At 40.6% G+C, this 18245-nt stretch overlaps 1 protein-coding gene across 1 annotated transcript in view; it reads right to left on the bottom strand.

The window, feature by feature from the left end:
* mpripa (myosin phosphatase Rho interacting protein a) overlaps nt 1–18245 on the bottom strand; it is a 167242-nt gene that overhangs the window by 40924 nt on the left and 108073 nt on the right. Inside the window, exons 5-7 of the mRNA XM_088936349.1 lie at nt 16345–16429; nt 8797–8847; nt 2721–2934 (exon numbers count right to left, since the gene is read on the bottom strand). Coding sequence (XP_088792475.1) covers nt 2721–2934; nt 8797–8847; nt 16345–16429 — 350 coding nt within the window. The remainder of the gene's footprint in view (nt 1–2720; nt 2935–8796; nt 8848–16344; nt 16430–18245) is intronic.

Raw genomic sequence — 18245 nt, 5'->3', positions numbered from 1 at the left:
CTGTGCGAGGAAACCGGAGCACCCAGAGGAAACCCCCATGAACACGGGAAGAACATACAAACTCCACACAGACAGCACCCCAGGAATTGAACCCAGGGCCCCAGCGCTGCAAGGCAGCAATGTTCACCACTGTGCCATAATGCTGCCCATCGTAACTACTATTTCAGACAAAATCTTTGCAGATGTGACTTAATAAAGCAACATACTATATAAAATGCCATAATAAACAACTAAACTTTTGGTTGTGCAGACTTCTTCAGAATCATTGCATTTTTTTTTTACTTTTCAGCACCAGTTCATCTTTACTTACTGTAGCACATGCTGATGCAGCTCTCCACTTGAACCTGATTAATTCAGGACATGGAGAACTTGCCTGAAAAAAAATCTATGCCTAAGAAGGAGCCTCATTAAAACTGGTTTAGGATAGGCCATGTGTAATACTGTACTTAACATTCCTCATAGGGGAAAAAGCAGTTTGCCTCTCTTATTTATCTACTGTTTTCCCTTACAGACTACGCAGGATGCAGAAAAAATGGAAAGACAACATGACACAATGCACTTAATTATTTCGTAAACATGCTGGGAGAAAAGAAGCATTCCTTCTGTTGTAATCACCACTTCTTTCACAAAAATAGAAAATAATATCCAGTCATTTATAAAAGCTGCAAGACAACAGACGATTTCTCTGTTGCTGTGCCTATAAGCTGACAGAAATGACTACTGTATATTGACATCTTAGTTCCAAGCAGGGGCTCCTTATTTAAATAAAAAAAAGAAGAATCCTATAATGAAAACTTCTGGACACAGATTTAAAGACAATAGGTGTTTTAAGATCCCGCCGAGCTCCAAATCTAAGAGTCTTTGCTGACATCTAATTGGGATTATCCTGGAGTCCTAAAGCCTTGAGCAGGTGTTTTATCCTGAGTTTAAGAAAGCAGAGCTGCCTGTTTTCTAGCTAATAGCAGACAGGTGTGAGCATTAGCCACCTTCACAACTGATTAGCAGTTTTCTGTTCAGCCAGAATCAGGATTGAAACTGTGTGTTATTTCAATCGACTAGCTGTGACCCTGCCTAAGCCTTCAATCGCCAAATCCTGTTGCTATGGACTTTGGGTCAGTTTAACTACCATTATAATTACAGCTACTTCACTAACATATGCTAAAATGACAACTACTGTACAGTGACAATGTGTCCAATTACAGCTGCAGATGCAGTAGCTGTTTTTTCTATTACCCAGTGACATGGGTAATTTTTTTTATTGCATTAACTTTATTTCATTTACTTAATTAAAATGTAGGAGCATAAAAAAAATAAGAACCAAAGGAGGCCATATGGCTCATCTAATCCATTTGATAGATAGTAGTTAATTGATCCAAGAATCACCTGTACTTAAAAGAAAGCAAGGTAACATAAGCTAAAAGATGTGCTCAGGATCATCTACAGTTCCATGCACTGTAACTGCAATTTCAGGTAATTATATTCCAAACTCTTTAAACTGCAGATTTTTTTTCCTTTCCTTTATTTCCAGTTTGTACTGCTACCATAAATCTTTTACAATTACTTTTAGATAATGAGAAAATTAGCAATGGAATGTATTTCTTTCAGAAGGAATATGGTTCTGAATCCCTGAATCGCTTAAAAATCACTAGCAAATACGGCACTTAAAAAAAAGTTCAAACGTCTGTGCCAGTGAAAAGCTTCCTAAATGCAAAGGCTTGAAGAACTCTCAAGACAGTTGGATGGCTTTCAATTACAGCTGCCACCCCCTTTAAGCACAATGAATTCCATGTAGTACCACAACATTATTGTTTTTTCCACTTGTGAAAAAAGTTAAAACTGTGACTTCTGAAGCACCTGTCAGCCATCTGGTTTTCCCCAATCACTTTGGCTTCGAACAAAGAAAGCTCAACATAAACAGCTCAACAAGACTTGCAAGGCTTGTATTATCGCCTAGCCCTTTCAGTGCCTGGGACACAACTGGGATATGAACCTGACTGTGTCATGTCCTCATTAGCACCACTGCGCAATGAGGATGTTGGTTTTTTTAATTGAGCATGAAGGCACCAGGGCAGTCACAGGGTCAGCTAAGACTGCCCAGTTTTAGACGCCAAATTTCGCCAAAAAGAAAACTTCTTTCAGAAGTTAACCATTTCATTTAGAACTGGACGAGAACAAAGCGGCCCACAAAGAATTAGCAAGAAACCCGACACCCGTTTTTTGTGCTAGTGTCCCATCCGGAGTGAGTTTTTTAAACATGACAGAAACCCAGGATAAATTCCAACTTGCCAGTAACTTCAGCTACAAAATGACTATAATCTTCAGCGGGTTTTTCTTTTTTAAGGAGTGTATATTTTCTAATTTAACGCACCCGTCGCGTCTTATTTTAAAAAGGAAAATATCGGCACGATGCAAAGCGACCCAGTATGAAAACAAAACGGGGCTCATTCACAAAGCATGTGGAGCACTTTCCTGCCTTCCTTGTGTGCGTCAGCCTCCTTTTAAGATTCTAGACAATGGTTCTTTTTATTATTTGTTTTTCTGTTTTTCCAAGAACAAGAAGATATTATTCCATACTGGGATTCTAGATTTCCGGATAGTTGGAATTCCTTGTCAGGGGCTCAGTTCTGCTGCTGGTGTAATTCGAGCGAGTCGAGTCGGATCGGAACAGTGCGAGGCTTCGGGCACGGTCAGTGCCGTTCGGCGGTCTTGACGCCTCTTACCTTCTCTGGCGGCGGCTGCAGTGGCGCTCTGGGAGGGGCAGGCCTGGCTCAGCTGGCTGAGGCAAGAGGCACTGCGGCTGCAGGGGATGACCCTCATGTCGCCCCTCCTCTCCTCCTGCCAGAGGGTGGACTTGCTGGCCGGCACCTTCTCCACGGAGGGGATGCTGGGAATGGCGCTGCTGCTGGTCACCGCCACCTTGGCCGGCCCGGGCTCCTGTGAGGGGATGAGAAGTGGGAAACCGCTCAGCACACGGCCTTTTGGGAATCTGGGGGCCAGACAGACAGGCTACGCAATCCTATTGGGTTGTGGGCAAAGCCCCCTCTAAGCTGCACAAACAAACAGCTTCTTGCTCCTCCTCAGGTGTCGCTCTGATCCCCTGTAAAGCTGTGTGTATGTGCTGCAATCCCGATAAGAACACTAATGGTAATTCGACTGATTCACCATCTGACACAGGGCTCTTAATCAGGCTTGTGAAGAGGGATTTTACCTTACAGTAAAACAACAGTTGCTACTAGACTGGGAAGAAGGAGACATCATTTCAGCACTTAAACAAAAAATCGTGTTGTTTTTAAAAGTTTCTCTTGACCACTCTGTACTGAATACATCAGGCCTGATTAGGGTCCTGTCCATGTCGATATGTGCTCTCCTTACAGAATAAGCAGAAGGTAACCTGGTTTGTGTTCATCACAGAGGATTGCTCTCCAAACTTTTCACAGCATGAAGACTCACAGTAAAGAGCAGCTGTTTGCAAATAAAAACACTAAGGCTTATATCTAAATATGACTTTTTAAATAAAGTTAAAAGCAGTTCAACATTCATCCACTTTGTAAACTTAATTATAAAAATGTTTTTTTATAATGCGTTGGTCTCCTTCAGAGTGCAATAAAGATGAGGTGTCTGTGCCTGATTTCGATGTCACCTAACATCCACAAAATTAATTACTCTGAGCTCAGCTTTACTCCTCTGTTTTATTTGCTAATTAAATTAACTTGGGAGACCAGGAATTTGACTCCCATTTAGAACTGGTAATTACAGCATGACAGTTCTGGGGATTATGACTTCTGGGGATGAATAAGGAGTCACAAATCACAGGCCCCATACTGTCTATTTTAAATTTTCAGGATAAATCACAAGAACGTTGTCCTGGATGGAGATGAGGTGCGTTCAAGAAGCCTGGAGGCGTCTGATGAGGCACAGAGAGGAGAAACAATGCTCTTCTCAAGCAGGTAACATAAAACCTTATGATTACATTTCAGTTAAAATGTGAAGGATGAATGAAGCATTTATTAGCTTTTGAACTATCAGATGCAAATGTTTAGGAATAACAGAAGACATGCTGGTAAGAATATAAAATGTAGAGTTTATTTCAGATCTCTGAGACCATTGTTCATTATCTGATCTGTTAAGAATGCAGAGGCAGCAGAGAATACTCCTTTAATGTCACCTATATCACGTATCCCATATGAATCTCAAAATCCACCCCGTTTTACCATAGAGTACTGTAATCATTTAGTTCCACAGTTAATAGTTTCTGAATTTTACACTATGCATTTTACTATTTATTATAGGGTTTATTTTGCATCTAAAACTATAATATTAGACTACGCAAATGTATTTTTTTCCTATACAGTACATATGCACCTTTTACTTTTACAATGTATAAGTCTACAAACTTTCACATCGCCTTCAAAGCTAACCAAAGATAATTCAAAGACCCGTACAACTGTTGGCTAATTGTTATGATCCACACACCAGAATTTCCTGGATGTCAACAGACCTACACCTTTTAACAAACTCAATAAAAAAATCAATTAAAATATCCAATTTTCACTACCTTTATTCCAACAAATACTGAACTCTTCAGGTATCAGGTTTTTCCAATTAAACAGATGTTAATTTGAAATTTTCAGAGTGTGCTGGTCTCCTAAACAAGATTTTGTTCCTAAATCAATCTACAGTCAAAAGTCTGTCAATCAAATCTTATAAATCAAATTGTTAAAGGAAAGACCACATACAGCAACATTTTATGAAAAAAATGCAAGTAAAAGCTCAGAATAAATTTGAAAACCAAACCTGTATGCTCCTCTGTTCAGAAATGCTTTATAAAGTGAAGGATCTCCAACACAAATTCAGGGTCAAATGACAGTAATCCTGGCACACTAGGTAAGGACAAACGCACTGCGTCTTTGGCCTCTGAAAGCCGAACGCTGTCCCTATGGCAACCAGCTGTTTCACCGCTGTACAAAAGGCAGACATGTCAATGATGTACCTCCTGAAGAGAAACTCAAGACAGGAATCTGCTACAACATAGACAGCGAGCCTGGAAGAATGCAGTTTCTCAGCAAGTGAGGGATAAGAAATGAGAGAAGCATGTGCAGTTAATTAAACTCCTTTACCCTGGAGTTGCAAGTCGCCCACACATCTTGCCTGTGCTCTTCTAACAGAATTCCCTCTTGACACCGTAGAATAATGGCTCATCAAATACTACTGCAACAGAAAACACTTTGAGGTTTTCCTTTAGGACTAGGACTTTAATACGAACTGAGGACAGGACAGGAGCTTAAAAGACCTTCTCTCCCTTCTTAAAACCTGTACAATGTTCGCTTAAAAAAAAGTAATTCCACTTATCTGGGGATCAGAAACAACTGTGATCCCAAAGTTTTACTGTTTATATTTCTGTGAATTGAACAAAAGATAAATGCTTTGAATGTACCGTAAGTGACCACAGTGTGAGGAAGGGAAAACTAAAATGGTGCAAACTGGTGGTGAGTAATTCCATTTTAGTGTCAAAGGTGAACAAGCTCTTTACACAATTAAATTCGCATTAATGGCCAAACACAAAAACCATCTCTCAGGGCATGTAGCCAATCCAAACAGTCAGCACACGCTCAAAAAGTGGAAGAACAAATCTGCTCAAAATCCGCCAGGCCTTCTTTCTTCCTTTCCTTCGAGTCAATGTGTGCGCCTCACGCGGCGCTGCACTCATCATAAATGTGTTTTTTTTCCCCCTGGTTTCAAAGGCAATCGTTCACCGCGCTCACAGACAGATGCCTGAATGAACCTTTTTTTTTTTCATGTGGCGTAGCACGTTTTCACAGGTCATTTCCCTTCGACTCCCATGATCCTCCAGCGCGTCTGCTGCGATTCCCTCCATTTCCCACTCTTACCTCAACGTGACGTACCAATCAGGCATCTAACGATCTCAAGGAAAACAAAATCCCTTCAGTGGGGAATCGACAACAACTCTGAGAACGTAATTTTCTTTCCTCAAGCCAAACAATATAATTACATGTACAATATTGAGTTCATTATTCAAAAATATTTTCACTTCTATGTCAGTTATGATTCATTAGTTACATTTAGCTATTATAATTATGCTTTAATTTTAGATCATAATTATAATTTGTTCACCAAAGCTGCAAGAGCACTGGTAATTACCCAGGCATATCAATTCAATGATAACTTTTGAATAATTACTCCCAAAGAAATTTAAAGCGCCTGACGTACAGGGGACCCACTTCCTCCCTCACTGAAGTGCAGCCCCACCTGGGTGATGCACGGCAGCCATTCTTTGAGTTCAATGAAGGAAAAAATTTAGGAAGGCCCAATATTCAAACCTAAAATGGGAATTAGCCAGGACACCAGGTTTAACGCCCCTACTGGTGTGTGGCACCTCCTACAGCAGTGTCCCGGGTCACCATACTGGGTCCCACCTGCTGTTCCACCAACACAGCTTATAACATCAGCCTTGATTTCTCAAGACTGCTGAGCAGGCCCGGCCTTGCTTCTGAGATCTGACAAGATCAGGCTACAAGAAAACAAATGCGCCACAACAGCTGGTATCAAGGCAACTTAAAATAAGTCTAAATGTGAATAGTTTTAAACTGAAGTGAAAAAATCTGAGGGCTCAAAACAGGCTCTTGTGATAGTGGATAATCTCGGGTTGATCACACGTCCTCTATGACAGTGACAACTCATTCGAATGTCTGCCCCATCAACTTTCTATGGTACCATCTGTGCCTACCACTGTGACCACAGGTCACGGGGAATCAGGGTTCGAATCCAGAGAGAGAGCCCGAGAAACGGCGACCGCATCCAAGGAAGGCAGCAGAGGTGCCAATTTCCCACTACCGGCTCAGGGAGGTAGGGACGAAAAATAACAATACAGGGCTCTTTCCAGTGACTCCAGCTCCAACAGGGTATATATTAAAGTGGCTGCAGTTAAAAAGCTCCTACTCAGATCTTGGGAACGAGCTGGAGGTCCGCCACGAGGCGAGTTATCGCCTGTCCTAGCCCCTGCCTCTCTGCGCACCCCCGAAACTCTTAGCCAAGTGTCCCATGGGGTCTGAAGCGTTAAGTGTGAAAAAATTCATCTGCATAAGGACATTCAGCAATGATGCTACTGCTCTTGCTCACAAGCTTTTAACCCATCTTGCTATGATCCAGAATGTCATCTGGGCTTTTCCCCAGGAACACCAGAGTTGGTTGCAATGACAGAGCTGGGTACTGTAGCTGCTTCCAGGAACCCCAGAGCTCTTTGTGCAAAGATCAGCAACTCTTCTTCTCTCCCATTGAGATTCCAAATGCTCTTTATTTGCTTTGATTTCGTGAAGCAGACTTCGGGATTTACTGTAGGGCAATCCTACATGCAACAGGCGCCCCAACTTTCAACACCTTCAAGCCCTTCAAGGGACTGCAGGTTTGAAAGTGTTCCTGTCTTGTTGGATTGAATCTTACTAGTTCATTAGCAGCTTGCGGAAACTCTCTGCTTATATTTACCATATGAATAATCATTTCATTACTGGACAGCAAAATATTAAAGCTTTCTGAAGATTTGAGACTAAATTCATCGCAGCAAGATTTTTTGGGGGGGTGTTCACTTTTTTTCAGTAGAGATTTAGCCATCGTGATCTTTTTCATTTTTATTAGTTGACTCAAAAATTAGTCATGCAAGGCCTAGTAAGTATAACAAAGCACAGGTTAATAAAAGGGAAGAAAAATGATGGAAAGGAGTTTTATAAAAGGCAATATTAAATCGCATACTAGAACCGCTTTTTTTTTTGCTCATGTCAGAAGTCCAGATGTTCCTGTCTAACTAGGCCTTACGTGTTTTTGCTCTGCTGCAAATTCTTGACAATACTGTTTCACAAAGCGAGATTCTAAGCTGCCACCTGGAGTGCAGAGTCTTTGTAAACAGAGGCTGTTGTTTAATAACATACGTTCAAAATTGTCAATGAAGAGCTCAATACACTTGACAATGGCTTTCTAACGCCTGACTTCTATGTTTGCCCCTAGAGCAAACCCAACAAAGACCACCTGACAAACGAGTGTCTCAACTTGCCCTTTCATTCAAAGCTTCAAAGTAGATGAGTCATCTCAAGCCTTTAAATTTATTTTTAAATGATTTTGATAACTTTGGCCAACACGAGCTATTTCTTAACGTGTTATCCATATTTCAAGCTTTTCTCATTCCTACCAAAATCTTTTTCTAGCTGACATGTTTTCTTTACTGTACTTCAGATGAAATCCCAAACCACAAAGGTACTTTGTCGTAATACTATCTTGAATTACTTCAGAGTGTGTAGGCTTAATAGCAGGTACAGTATGTCACTGTTTCCATCTAATTATATTAGGTGTTTCTTTACCACAGTTGTAAAAGTCATCTTACAGGATGTGAAGGTTTTTGGTTCCCAGTTAAAGGACAATCTGGAGTTGTAGCTGCAGGCACAGCATTGCAATAGCTTTTGCAATGAAGGAGAGTTATCTCCACTACATAGACTGGACCAGTGCATGACAAAGCCCCTTAAATTAGTGTCACAAGCACCCTAAGGAAGTGCAAGCAAACGTCACCCCAAATCACCGGGCGCTCAGCAGAGTGTCCCATCAAAACACATTAGAAAAACCGGGGGAAAAAATCAACACAGAAGTGCATGCCAAGAAGTGATTAATATTGTTTTGTCACGGGATAAACAAGCAAAGCTATGCATTTTGCACACTATTCATTTCCACCCAAACACCAGTTAAAAATCAGCACAAAAAAAAAAATTTTTTTTGCTTTCAAAGAGTTGCACTTACGAGATGCCCGTTCATTTTTTCCAGCGACAGCCGAGCAGTGGTGCGAGGACCCTGGTGATGACAACGCAGATCAGCCTCCTGTGCCAGAATCGATTCACAGAAATCAAACAGGAGGCACTAACTGAGTGCCGTCGGTGTCCTATTCCAGATTATTTACCTTAAAGTATGGACCCTGTTTGTATTTATACCTTGAGATACATTTTATTTTTGTGAAACACACAGCACTGCTGTTTTCTGACAGTACGTATGGTACGTGGGACCAGCAGCCAAATGTAGCAATGCTGAAGCCTGAGGAGACCGTAGAAACAAGAACTTTGAAACGGAGATACATATGTAACTGAACCTATTACAGACGTTGCATGTGAAATCTGCTATTCATGGGGTAACCTTCTCTAAAGAATGACGCCTCCAAACACATTGCACTACAGGCAATTTGCTTAAGATCCCTCCAGCAGTTCAACAAGAGAAAGATCCAAATGAGATACTGTATAAGGGCTGGGTGTAGGAAAATGAAAGATTCATGGCTTCATACCAATCAGGATTCACAATAACAGAATATACAAGTTTTCATGAACTCCGGTAAAGTTTGCTGCTAAATACTATCAAAGCAGTAAACTTCATTCTACGAAATCAAAATTCAGTGTTCACAAAGTTCACAATTTTGTGCTTAAATCAAAATTTGTCATTTTTTTCTATACTTTCAATGACTTTATTTTGTGACTGAGGTTTAATAACTGGTCTGCGAAATTCCCCTTTAATCCAAAAATGAAGAGCCTTTATGTTAGCAATAGTGTGCATCACCATGAGTAGAAATGTCCACGTTTTCTTAAAAAGACGTACCTGGAAGCTTGAGGAGCAATTCTTTACTTTATCTCTCCAACACAATAAGAGACTTTGAAGAGACTGAAAGAGAGCATCGACTGCACCCATTGATAGGCTAATGTATAACATTTTCCTGAAGCTGAAGAAGAAAAGAGGTGATAATAAGCAAACAATAAACCTGATGTATAGTATGCTGTGAGTTTGATTTAGTAGAATAGAATTCACAGCTTTGAAAAGGGAGAAGAGATGGACTTGTATTTCCTACTTTACTGAAATTCAATACGACAGGGAGGTGCTCTAAGAAAATTTCAATCCTTTTCTGTCTTTAACATGTCCATTTATTCTGGTTGTGCTGTGTTAGGTTTGGTGCTGGAAGTCCAGGTCTGTACGCTCTTCCTGCACCCATTTGCTAAAGCAATATTTCAGCTGCCGTCGACAGATTAAAAGTGACAAACTGCAGAGAGAGCCTTTTGAAGTGCGAGCCAGCCTCCCCCAATCAGGAAGTGTGATCGGAGTAGCTAATGTTTTAATACAATAACAGACGGTCTCTGCTGCCCCGTCCCTGGTTTCCCTGGAAACGCAAGGAAATGGCCAGGCCTGTCTACTCTTGTGTCCACTCAGGAATAATCATCCCTGGCAAACCCAGGTTCACGACAACAGGTGGTCTTGATACTGCACTCAACTAAAAATTCCCGAATAACATTAACTTTCCAATACACGCCCTATTTAATTGATTTTAAAGTGAAAAGGGAAATGACTCATATATATACTGTATACACAAGTATTTTACCACTTACATTTGTGAATCAGGGTTCACCCTGAATATTTGGTCAAGGATTAAACTCTGTTAGATGGCAATGTTCTCTTCAGCAAAAGTACTTTGCAACTTTGAGAAGTTTGAAAATACGGATGGGTTTTCTATCTAAATAAAAACATATGCTGCTCCTGTTTCTTCCTTATTTGTCTGATAGACAATAGAAATGACAAGTCTCATCAACAGTAATGTGGATGCATGACAATGCCGCCTACACTATACAGTGCATTAGCTGCTGAGTTGTCACTGTTGTCAAGATGTTAATTTGAAGATTCAACACAAGATTACAGGAGCAGAGCTGAAGCCCAAACTGACAATCACTTGCTAGACATTTGCTTTAAGATATATAGAAATCTGGAAAACAAGAGACTGTCTATATTGGGAAATGTATAGTATTAAAGGTGTTACAAAACGGAAACAGCATTCACAGCTGAGAACAACTCCCAGTTGCATAAACCATTTCTCAAGAAAAGCTTAATTAGATGTCCACACTTGAGGGAATTCATTGAGTGCAATGGCTTCTGGCAGTGTGCAAGTGACACTGGAGACAACTTTCTTCTGGTACTCAGAACCTCTTTCTATAGTGCGTAGTGAAGCTAGCTGCTCAAAAAAGGCGTGATCTTGAAGAAGACAGCAGTTTCACCGAGGAAACCAAGTTCCAATACTGCAACCCCTAGAGTTAACGGGAGACCTTTGGCTTCGACTTCATGCCATTTTTAGCTCCAAAAGTCATGATGTTAATTGGAAGACCAGGGGTCAAGACCTCAGTGGAATGTTCTTTAATACATCACCATCCTAGCAGGTCTTCATTAGGCACAACTGTCTGCAGAGGCTACAGGAGCACACCAGCGATCTGGCCTTCAGCTGGGGTTCTGGACAAAGTGACAGAATGCACACATGCAGTCTCTGCAGAACTAGTATACTGTAACCCATACAGATAACACCTTAATACAAATACTAGCTGATATGTGTCAGCTGTTTCTTACATGCTTGGAAGTCTTTTAATCCAGAGACTTCTCTTGGACTGCTCTCACCCCTTTTGCCACCCTTAATTAGATTTTGCAAAGGTCATTTTTCAAGATAGGTAAGCTAAATGGGTCTCCGCTCATCAGCAAAGTTAATTTGACAACATAAGAAACATCTGTGAGTCCTTAAGCAATGAAATAGCAAAATTGATGGAAAAAGTTGGAAATCTTCCCTTATTGTGATATTGCATTTTTTACACATGACGCATGCAGATCAGTGCCATCTGTTAGATTACTATTAAGTTATGACTTCTACTCTGGCTATCAGCTACTGTACAGTATATGCATTTGACTATAGTCTACATATTAAAATATGAACACTGTGCTAAAGGCCAGATTTTAACCTATCGGGGCAGCAATCTAATTTGTTGTTTATTACAGTTCCTTAAGGAATTGCAAAAACAGCATTTTAATATGAATTAATGTGAGAGCCAAGAGAGGTGAAACCACGTTTTAACCAGTGCAAGCTGTTTGCAAATGACTTGAAATTAACCAGCGTTTTTGAAAATAGAATACAGTATCAATGCTGAGAGACTGGACTCCATATTACAGTGCCCAACAGGAGAACCATCCCCCATATAGGGCTAACAGTGAGTGAGCTTATTTTAGGGAAGTCAGGAGTCGTGCACCGAGAGCAGAAGAATAGATATCTTCAAGAAATGAAATGATCTCTCGTTACTAGGTGGGTGGTCAGCTAACATGAAACATAAAACCAATGTGAAACAAAACAACATAAATCAATGATGTTCATCCTCTTTTTGTTCTAGCTCTGATTTAAAAGGTATTTTCAGCAAAACCCTAGTAGCAACACATTTTATTTTTTCATTAAGCTTCCACGGGGCACCAGTGTGGAGCTCTGGAGGTTTGGTGGTTAAGACTGGGCTGCCAAGTTCCTGTCATCACTAGTCAACAGGCCTGTGAGAAGGCTGTGAATAACTGTTTTGTTTGGCTTGGCACTGAAAAGAATGCCTTTTCTTGTGCTTAAAAAAAGCTTTTTTCTCTTCTCAGTTTAACCCTTTAAACGCTGACAAACAGAATAGACTTTGCTGAGATTCTTGGAATAGAAGACCACTTCTAAATTGTAAAGGAAAGAAATGTTGACTTGCTTATTTACTCTGACTTCCCTAATCACTCTTCCACTGTAAGCACTGCGCATGAAACACTTGACCTAGTGCAAAAAGCAGCCTTGCAGAGTAATCCTCCCTACTTAAGACACATATTTTGCTTCTTTGAGAACCATAAGCAGGGAAAGGTTTAAAAAAATCAAAATTCCTAACCAAGCACCTTTGCAGAGTTTAAACATGAGGCATGTTTTTTTTTTTTTAGTGGGGGGATCATTTTGTTTTTGTGCTTGGCGGTGTGGTCTCACATTAGGAAAGGAAAACTTTACAGCCGAATCCTGGAAATGAGGACAACTGCTGGAGTGCAGACGTGGAAACACAGTTTCCCCTTTCAAATAAAAGAGGAAATAATGGAGAGGTGACTAATACAGAGCCACAGCAATATTTTCCTAACCCTATTTCATTTCAAAAGGGAAAGAAGGGTTCTGCACATACATGGGAAACCGAACCTGAACAGTCCCTTATGCTTAGTTTATACTTGCCTCTTCATACCAATACAACACTCTGGCACTGATCAAAGAAGGAAGCTTTTGCTCTGGAAAGCAAAGCCTGGGAAAACAGCCACCTGCTCTGTTTCTTTTTTCCTTTTTCCTGGACCATCAAGTTCCAGAATGTTTCCCAGGGTTTCAACTTTGCGTTCCAAGGAGTCATTACCTCATCACAGAACAGATCCGTTGCAGAAAATGGAGTAAACTGGCATTTTGCTTGGGCAGATAATACAAAAGTTTCAGTTTTGATTCGGTGTACTGTACGTTTAACTGTATACCATCACCTTCCACAGCCATGGGAGATGGATTTTTTTCCTTTCCGCCTCTTTCAGTTACCACTTGATCCTTCGAGGGTGGCTTTGAGATCCTAAACCAGCAGGCAGAGGGAGCCTGGCGCGCTCCCAACTGGAGCGCCCTGAGAAAAGCCCCAGAAGCCCGTGGAGAACTTGCAAACTCCACACAAACAGAGCCAGAGTCAACCCCAGGATCCAGGAAAAGTAAAGTGACACTTTATGCCCACTCCACCACTGTGCTGCACCCTTCAAAGGATGCTAAATTAGCTATACATACAAAGCTGACACCTACTATACAAACATATGGAAATAATTACAATATATATGCATAAAAATGCACACCACATAAAGAACCTCTTAAGTGAGTGCTGACACAGACAATATCCAGGCCACAAAACCTAGGTCTTGCCTGTTCTACTTCAACCCACCTTCTGGTAGAGGAGGGAGGGTAAGAGCTCAGGCTCCTTTCACACGCGAAGTTCAGGTGTGATTGAAAAGAGACCTCATCCAAATTAGTGAAAGCTTATTATCTTTCATCTCAATATCTGCATTTGGCAATGGGGGTAAGAGATAATTCTTCTTCTACTTCAATCCTTTTCTAAACCAATGGATCTGACCTACACCAAGCCAAGTTTTAAACTCTGAGAATCTCCCACATTTCCTCGTTCCCAGATCCTGAAAACTGTTCCATCAGAACAGTACTCTGTTCGAGCAATGTGCCCCATGACAAGTGTTGCACGTACACATCGAAAGATCCAAAGGAAAAGGCTTCTGTCCACCGTCAGGTTCAAATTTTGCCTCAGTTGTTTCATAACCTAATAAAAAGACTAAACCCAGTTTCACAATATTAAAAACAAACACAAGTCATAAGTTCACTTCAGTTTTTTTTAGTTTATGATAACAAATATATAGTTTCCTACACATTTATGTCACTTTGGCACTAAAACAATGTGGGTCTTAGTTATTAAAGTTGGTAAAATGTGCAGTGTTTGTTCGATTTTGACCTCCCGTCTAGAAACCAACAGCTGTAGACTGGGTACCTAGGTAGTGTACTGTATTTTAGAAAACATTTTAATTTCTTGCTTTGTGACAAGTTGTGCCCTTACATGTGATTTTTAACAGAGCTGGATCACTCAGACAACCTATTTCTTTGAGACCAAGAAGGAGAAACCAGTGTGAGACCAAAATGACCTAAGAACAAGATGGCAGTAGTTTAAATAAGAAAAAAAAGAAAATGTTACTCATGCTAACAAACTACTGTATACAGTATGTAGCCTTGTAAAGATCTATTAAGAAAATTCATTTCACTGTGAATGAGACTTGGCTTTGAATAAATACAGATGGCACTAATCATCTGCATTTCCTAGCACTGGCAGATACACCTACCTGTATTTGTAGCTTTACTGTAGCACTGAAAGTACAGTACTTCACAGGAAAAAAACAAAACATTTTAAGTAGCCAGTCAAATAAAAGTTGGCCAGCCTCACAGATGTTAATGGAAAAATAACAGAAAATAGTGGAAGCATCTATTAAAAAAACATTTTATAAGACAATTCACACTGTGGCATGTATGCATCCCCAACACCAGCCAAACAAAGAACGAGAACTTTTGAAGTTGAAAATTACATTTCCCAATTGAATGAAAAAATATTCACAACACTGGTCATGAAAAAATCCAGATCTTTGAAGCCAGCAGTTAGGGTCACACTGTGGCTCTGCATTAGCCTCCAGATTGCATGCGGTCACATTTCGAACTGTATCTTTAGCATTTATTGATTTTGTATTGTTTTTTAAAAAAGAAATAAATCTACTGGCTGCATGGCCTCTGAAAAATAACTCTCTCCTTTGGTGAAAAGAGAGAGTACTTTCATTCAGGCAACAGTATGTTACAGCAGAATGAACCCCTGATTACAGATGTCAATCTAAAACTGGAAAACCTGGTCCCACACAGATACTGTGGCACTGGTGTTTTCCCTCAGGGTGGTGGCAAAACAGAATGTAACCGTGCAGTTGAAAGCCCAATATTGTGGTGAGACAACAGGATTGCACAAACCGAATAAACACAATCATGTGACTGGCTGAACTGCATCACTGGCACTGCAGGCCATTATCATGAGACTATCGTTATGTCCGACATCTACACAGATTTCGGATGATAAACTGGAATGTACAGTAGCTGCTGTACCAGACCTGACAGTGTTGAAGGACTGTAACACTGCAGCAGTACTGAGACGCAAGTTTCCACAGGGACAATAAATCCTCACTGAAAGGATCAGTGACACCAGGACTAGTACTAGGCTAGACTTTGTTGTAGTCCAAGAACTACTGAGGATCTGTGCATGTGGCTGGAAGGTAGCCAGTTCATATTCCGTGGCCGGCAGAGGAATCCTACTCCGTTGGGTCCCTGACTAAGACCCTTAACTCCAGCTGCTCCAGGGGCGCCGTATAAATGGCTGACCCTGTGCTCTGACCCTAAGCTTCTCTCCTTGTCTGTATGTCTCATGGAGAGCAAGCTGGGGTCTGTGAAAAGACAAACTCCTAATACAAGAAATTGTATATGGCCAATAAAGTGATCTGATCTGAGCTTTTGGATGTGATTCAAAGTTGAGGACACGTTAAATACTGTAGATGACAGAGACAGGGCTCCACAGCTGATAAATTATTTGACACATCAACTACATAGCGGGACAGATGTGTAACAAAAAATGCAGTGCAGCTTTTTCTTCTTTCCTCTCTTCAGATTCAGTTCCAGACATTCAACACGCACCTGCGCGTGTCCGGAAGGAAAACCTGCTTTGGTTCTGGATCTCTGAAGGCGCCGCGGCCCAGGATCCAGCCAACAGTAACTCAGACATGAACATCTACAGTAGTTTCCAGGTCACCCCAGGCATGATTTCAAGGACTGGTCTGGCGTCATGCTTAAGTACAGTTGGCCAGCTGGTTAGCTTTCTTTAAGAAAAATGAAAGAAAGGTCGAAAACTGTACCTGTGGAGTGGGAGGCTCGACTTTTCTCTTCTTTTTAAGGTTTTGCTTGTTAGTCCTGGGGTACACAATCAGGGTCTCTAACCATCTGCAAAAAAGAAAGAACTCAGTGACAGGCAAGGTAATGCTTCTTTTTGCATTAGGCTTCGCCTAACATGTGAGAGTCCGGATGTACTGTATCAGAATGAACGGCACTGGACATTGAGACGTAAGCAATATTGAGGCAATCTGACTGATAAAGGGGTATTCATTTTAATAAGTGGAGCTTCATAAACACTGTGTAAATACTGTTCATTGTTTAAAACCAAAATTCCCCCTATGAAGTCTTCTCTTTCCCTAACCAAAACTGTTAAAACTTACATACAGCATGTGACCATGGCATAGACCATATGATAAGGCCTAAATCCTTCATTCATCCTTAGCTCTGAAACTCCATCCTATGCAATTCACAATAAACCTCGTTTTAGAACATAGTTTCAAATAGCATGAGCCAGAAACAACAAGGAGAATTAAAAAAAAATATCTTCCCAAAGCACATTTCTTTGTTATGTATGGCATTAAAACCGATACCTCTGCTCTCCACAATGCATCTAAGATTTAGTCTACCAAAAGAGTCCAGAGTCAAGCAGTTTTAACAGTTTGTGGCTGTTCTGCTCAGTACTGAGGTCTTCTGAGAAGAAATCAATTTTCACCTTGATAATAAAAAACTTTCCTCGATATTCAGATTTTTCATAGATTCTAATTCTTTTTCAGCGAGCCTCATGAGCTCACGAGTTAAAAAACCACACAGCTCAAGACATGAGCATGCGCGCCTTCTTGATCGCTTGTCAAAAACATCACGGGTCTTTACAAGCTCAACGGAAATTGGGTAGAAATCGGGCATGAACTGAAGATGGCAACGGCAGAAGAAAGAAAACAGAAAAAAAATGCCATTTCTGAAAATGTTATATTTACATTTTGTCCCAGAACCACTCAAGGAAGTATCCAAGCAACAACATTTTAATGAGGAATTAAGTAATAAATGTTACAAACAAAAGGAGGCTGTTTGACTTATCCTGTCATGCTTAAACCCCCATCTTGGTGGAACACCACATCTCTTGTATTTTAACTCCTGGCTGACCTCTTCATTTCTCTGCTCCACTTGCTTTTTCTAGGAGTACAGGTTCTCCAACATTGAAAACACCGCCAACACAGCCCTGAACTTTTACTCTGCCCTTTCCATGTGAAATACTGGGCTGTCGACGCTGCTTTTTAGATTCTTTTTAATGGCAACACCATCACTCCCCCACCTCAATCGGACTTGGAAATAACCTCTGTGGAAATAACATTGCTGACAAAGAAGCTTCTTCTTGCTTATGGAACTATATTTTGGCAAAACCTTTCCTTCTCTTTGATTCCCTTAACAAACGACTTCTTCTGAACCATCCGATCACTGAAAGCCTTATTTGTCATTCCAGTCTGTGCCTACACCACTAACACTATATTCTTCAACAAGCTCCAGTCTTTTCTTTTGTCAGGCTAGGTTATCTATTTCTGTATAAATAACGGTTCGACTACATCAAGCACAAAAACTTGAAAAGCTTTGATTTAAAAACAGAGCATAGAAAAAAAAATCATTAAACACACAAAACCTTACCTTTGCAAAACTTGCAATCCATACTGAAAGCACAAGGAGATAAGAAATGTAGCATTGTTTGACTAATTGCTGCAAAGTCTAAAAAGGGTCAGCGGTTGAGCTTAAGAAGATATTTCTCTAGTAATACAATCTTAAAAGTGAAGCTGAAAAAAAGATAGTCTTTAACCAAAAAAAAAAGAGTAAACGTTCACATTACAGTACATCAAATAAACCAGCATGGACAAACGTGACCTGTCTTGAGCAAACAATCTGCAACTCCTGTAGAACA

Source organism: Atractosteus spatula, chromosome 18 (genome assembly GCF_055471065.1).
Source record: "Atractosteus spatula isolate fAtrSpa1 chromosome 18, fAtrSpa1.hap1, whole genome shotgun sequence".
Classification (NCBI taxonomy): Eukaryota; Metazoa; Chordata; class Actinopteri; order Semionotiformes; family Lepisosteidae; genus Atractosteus; species Atractosteus spatula.
Note: the sequence above shows the minus strand (reverse complement) of the source record. Positions and strands in the feature narration are given on the sequence as shown.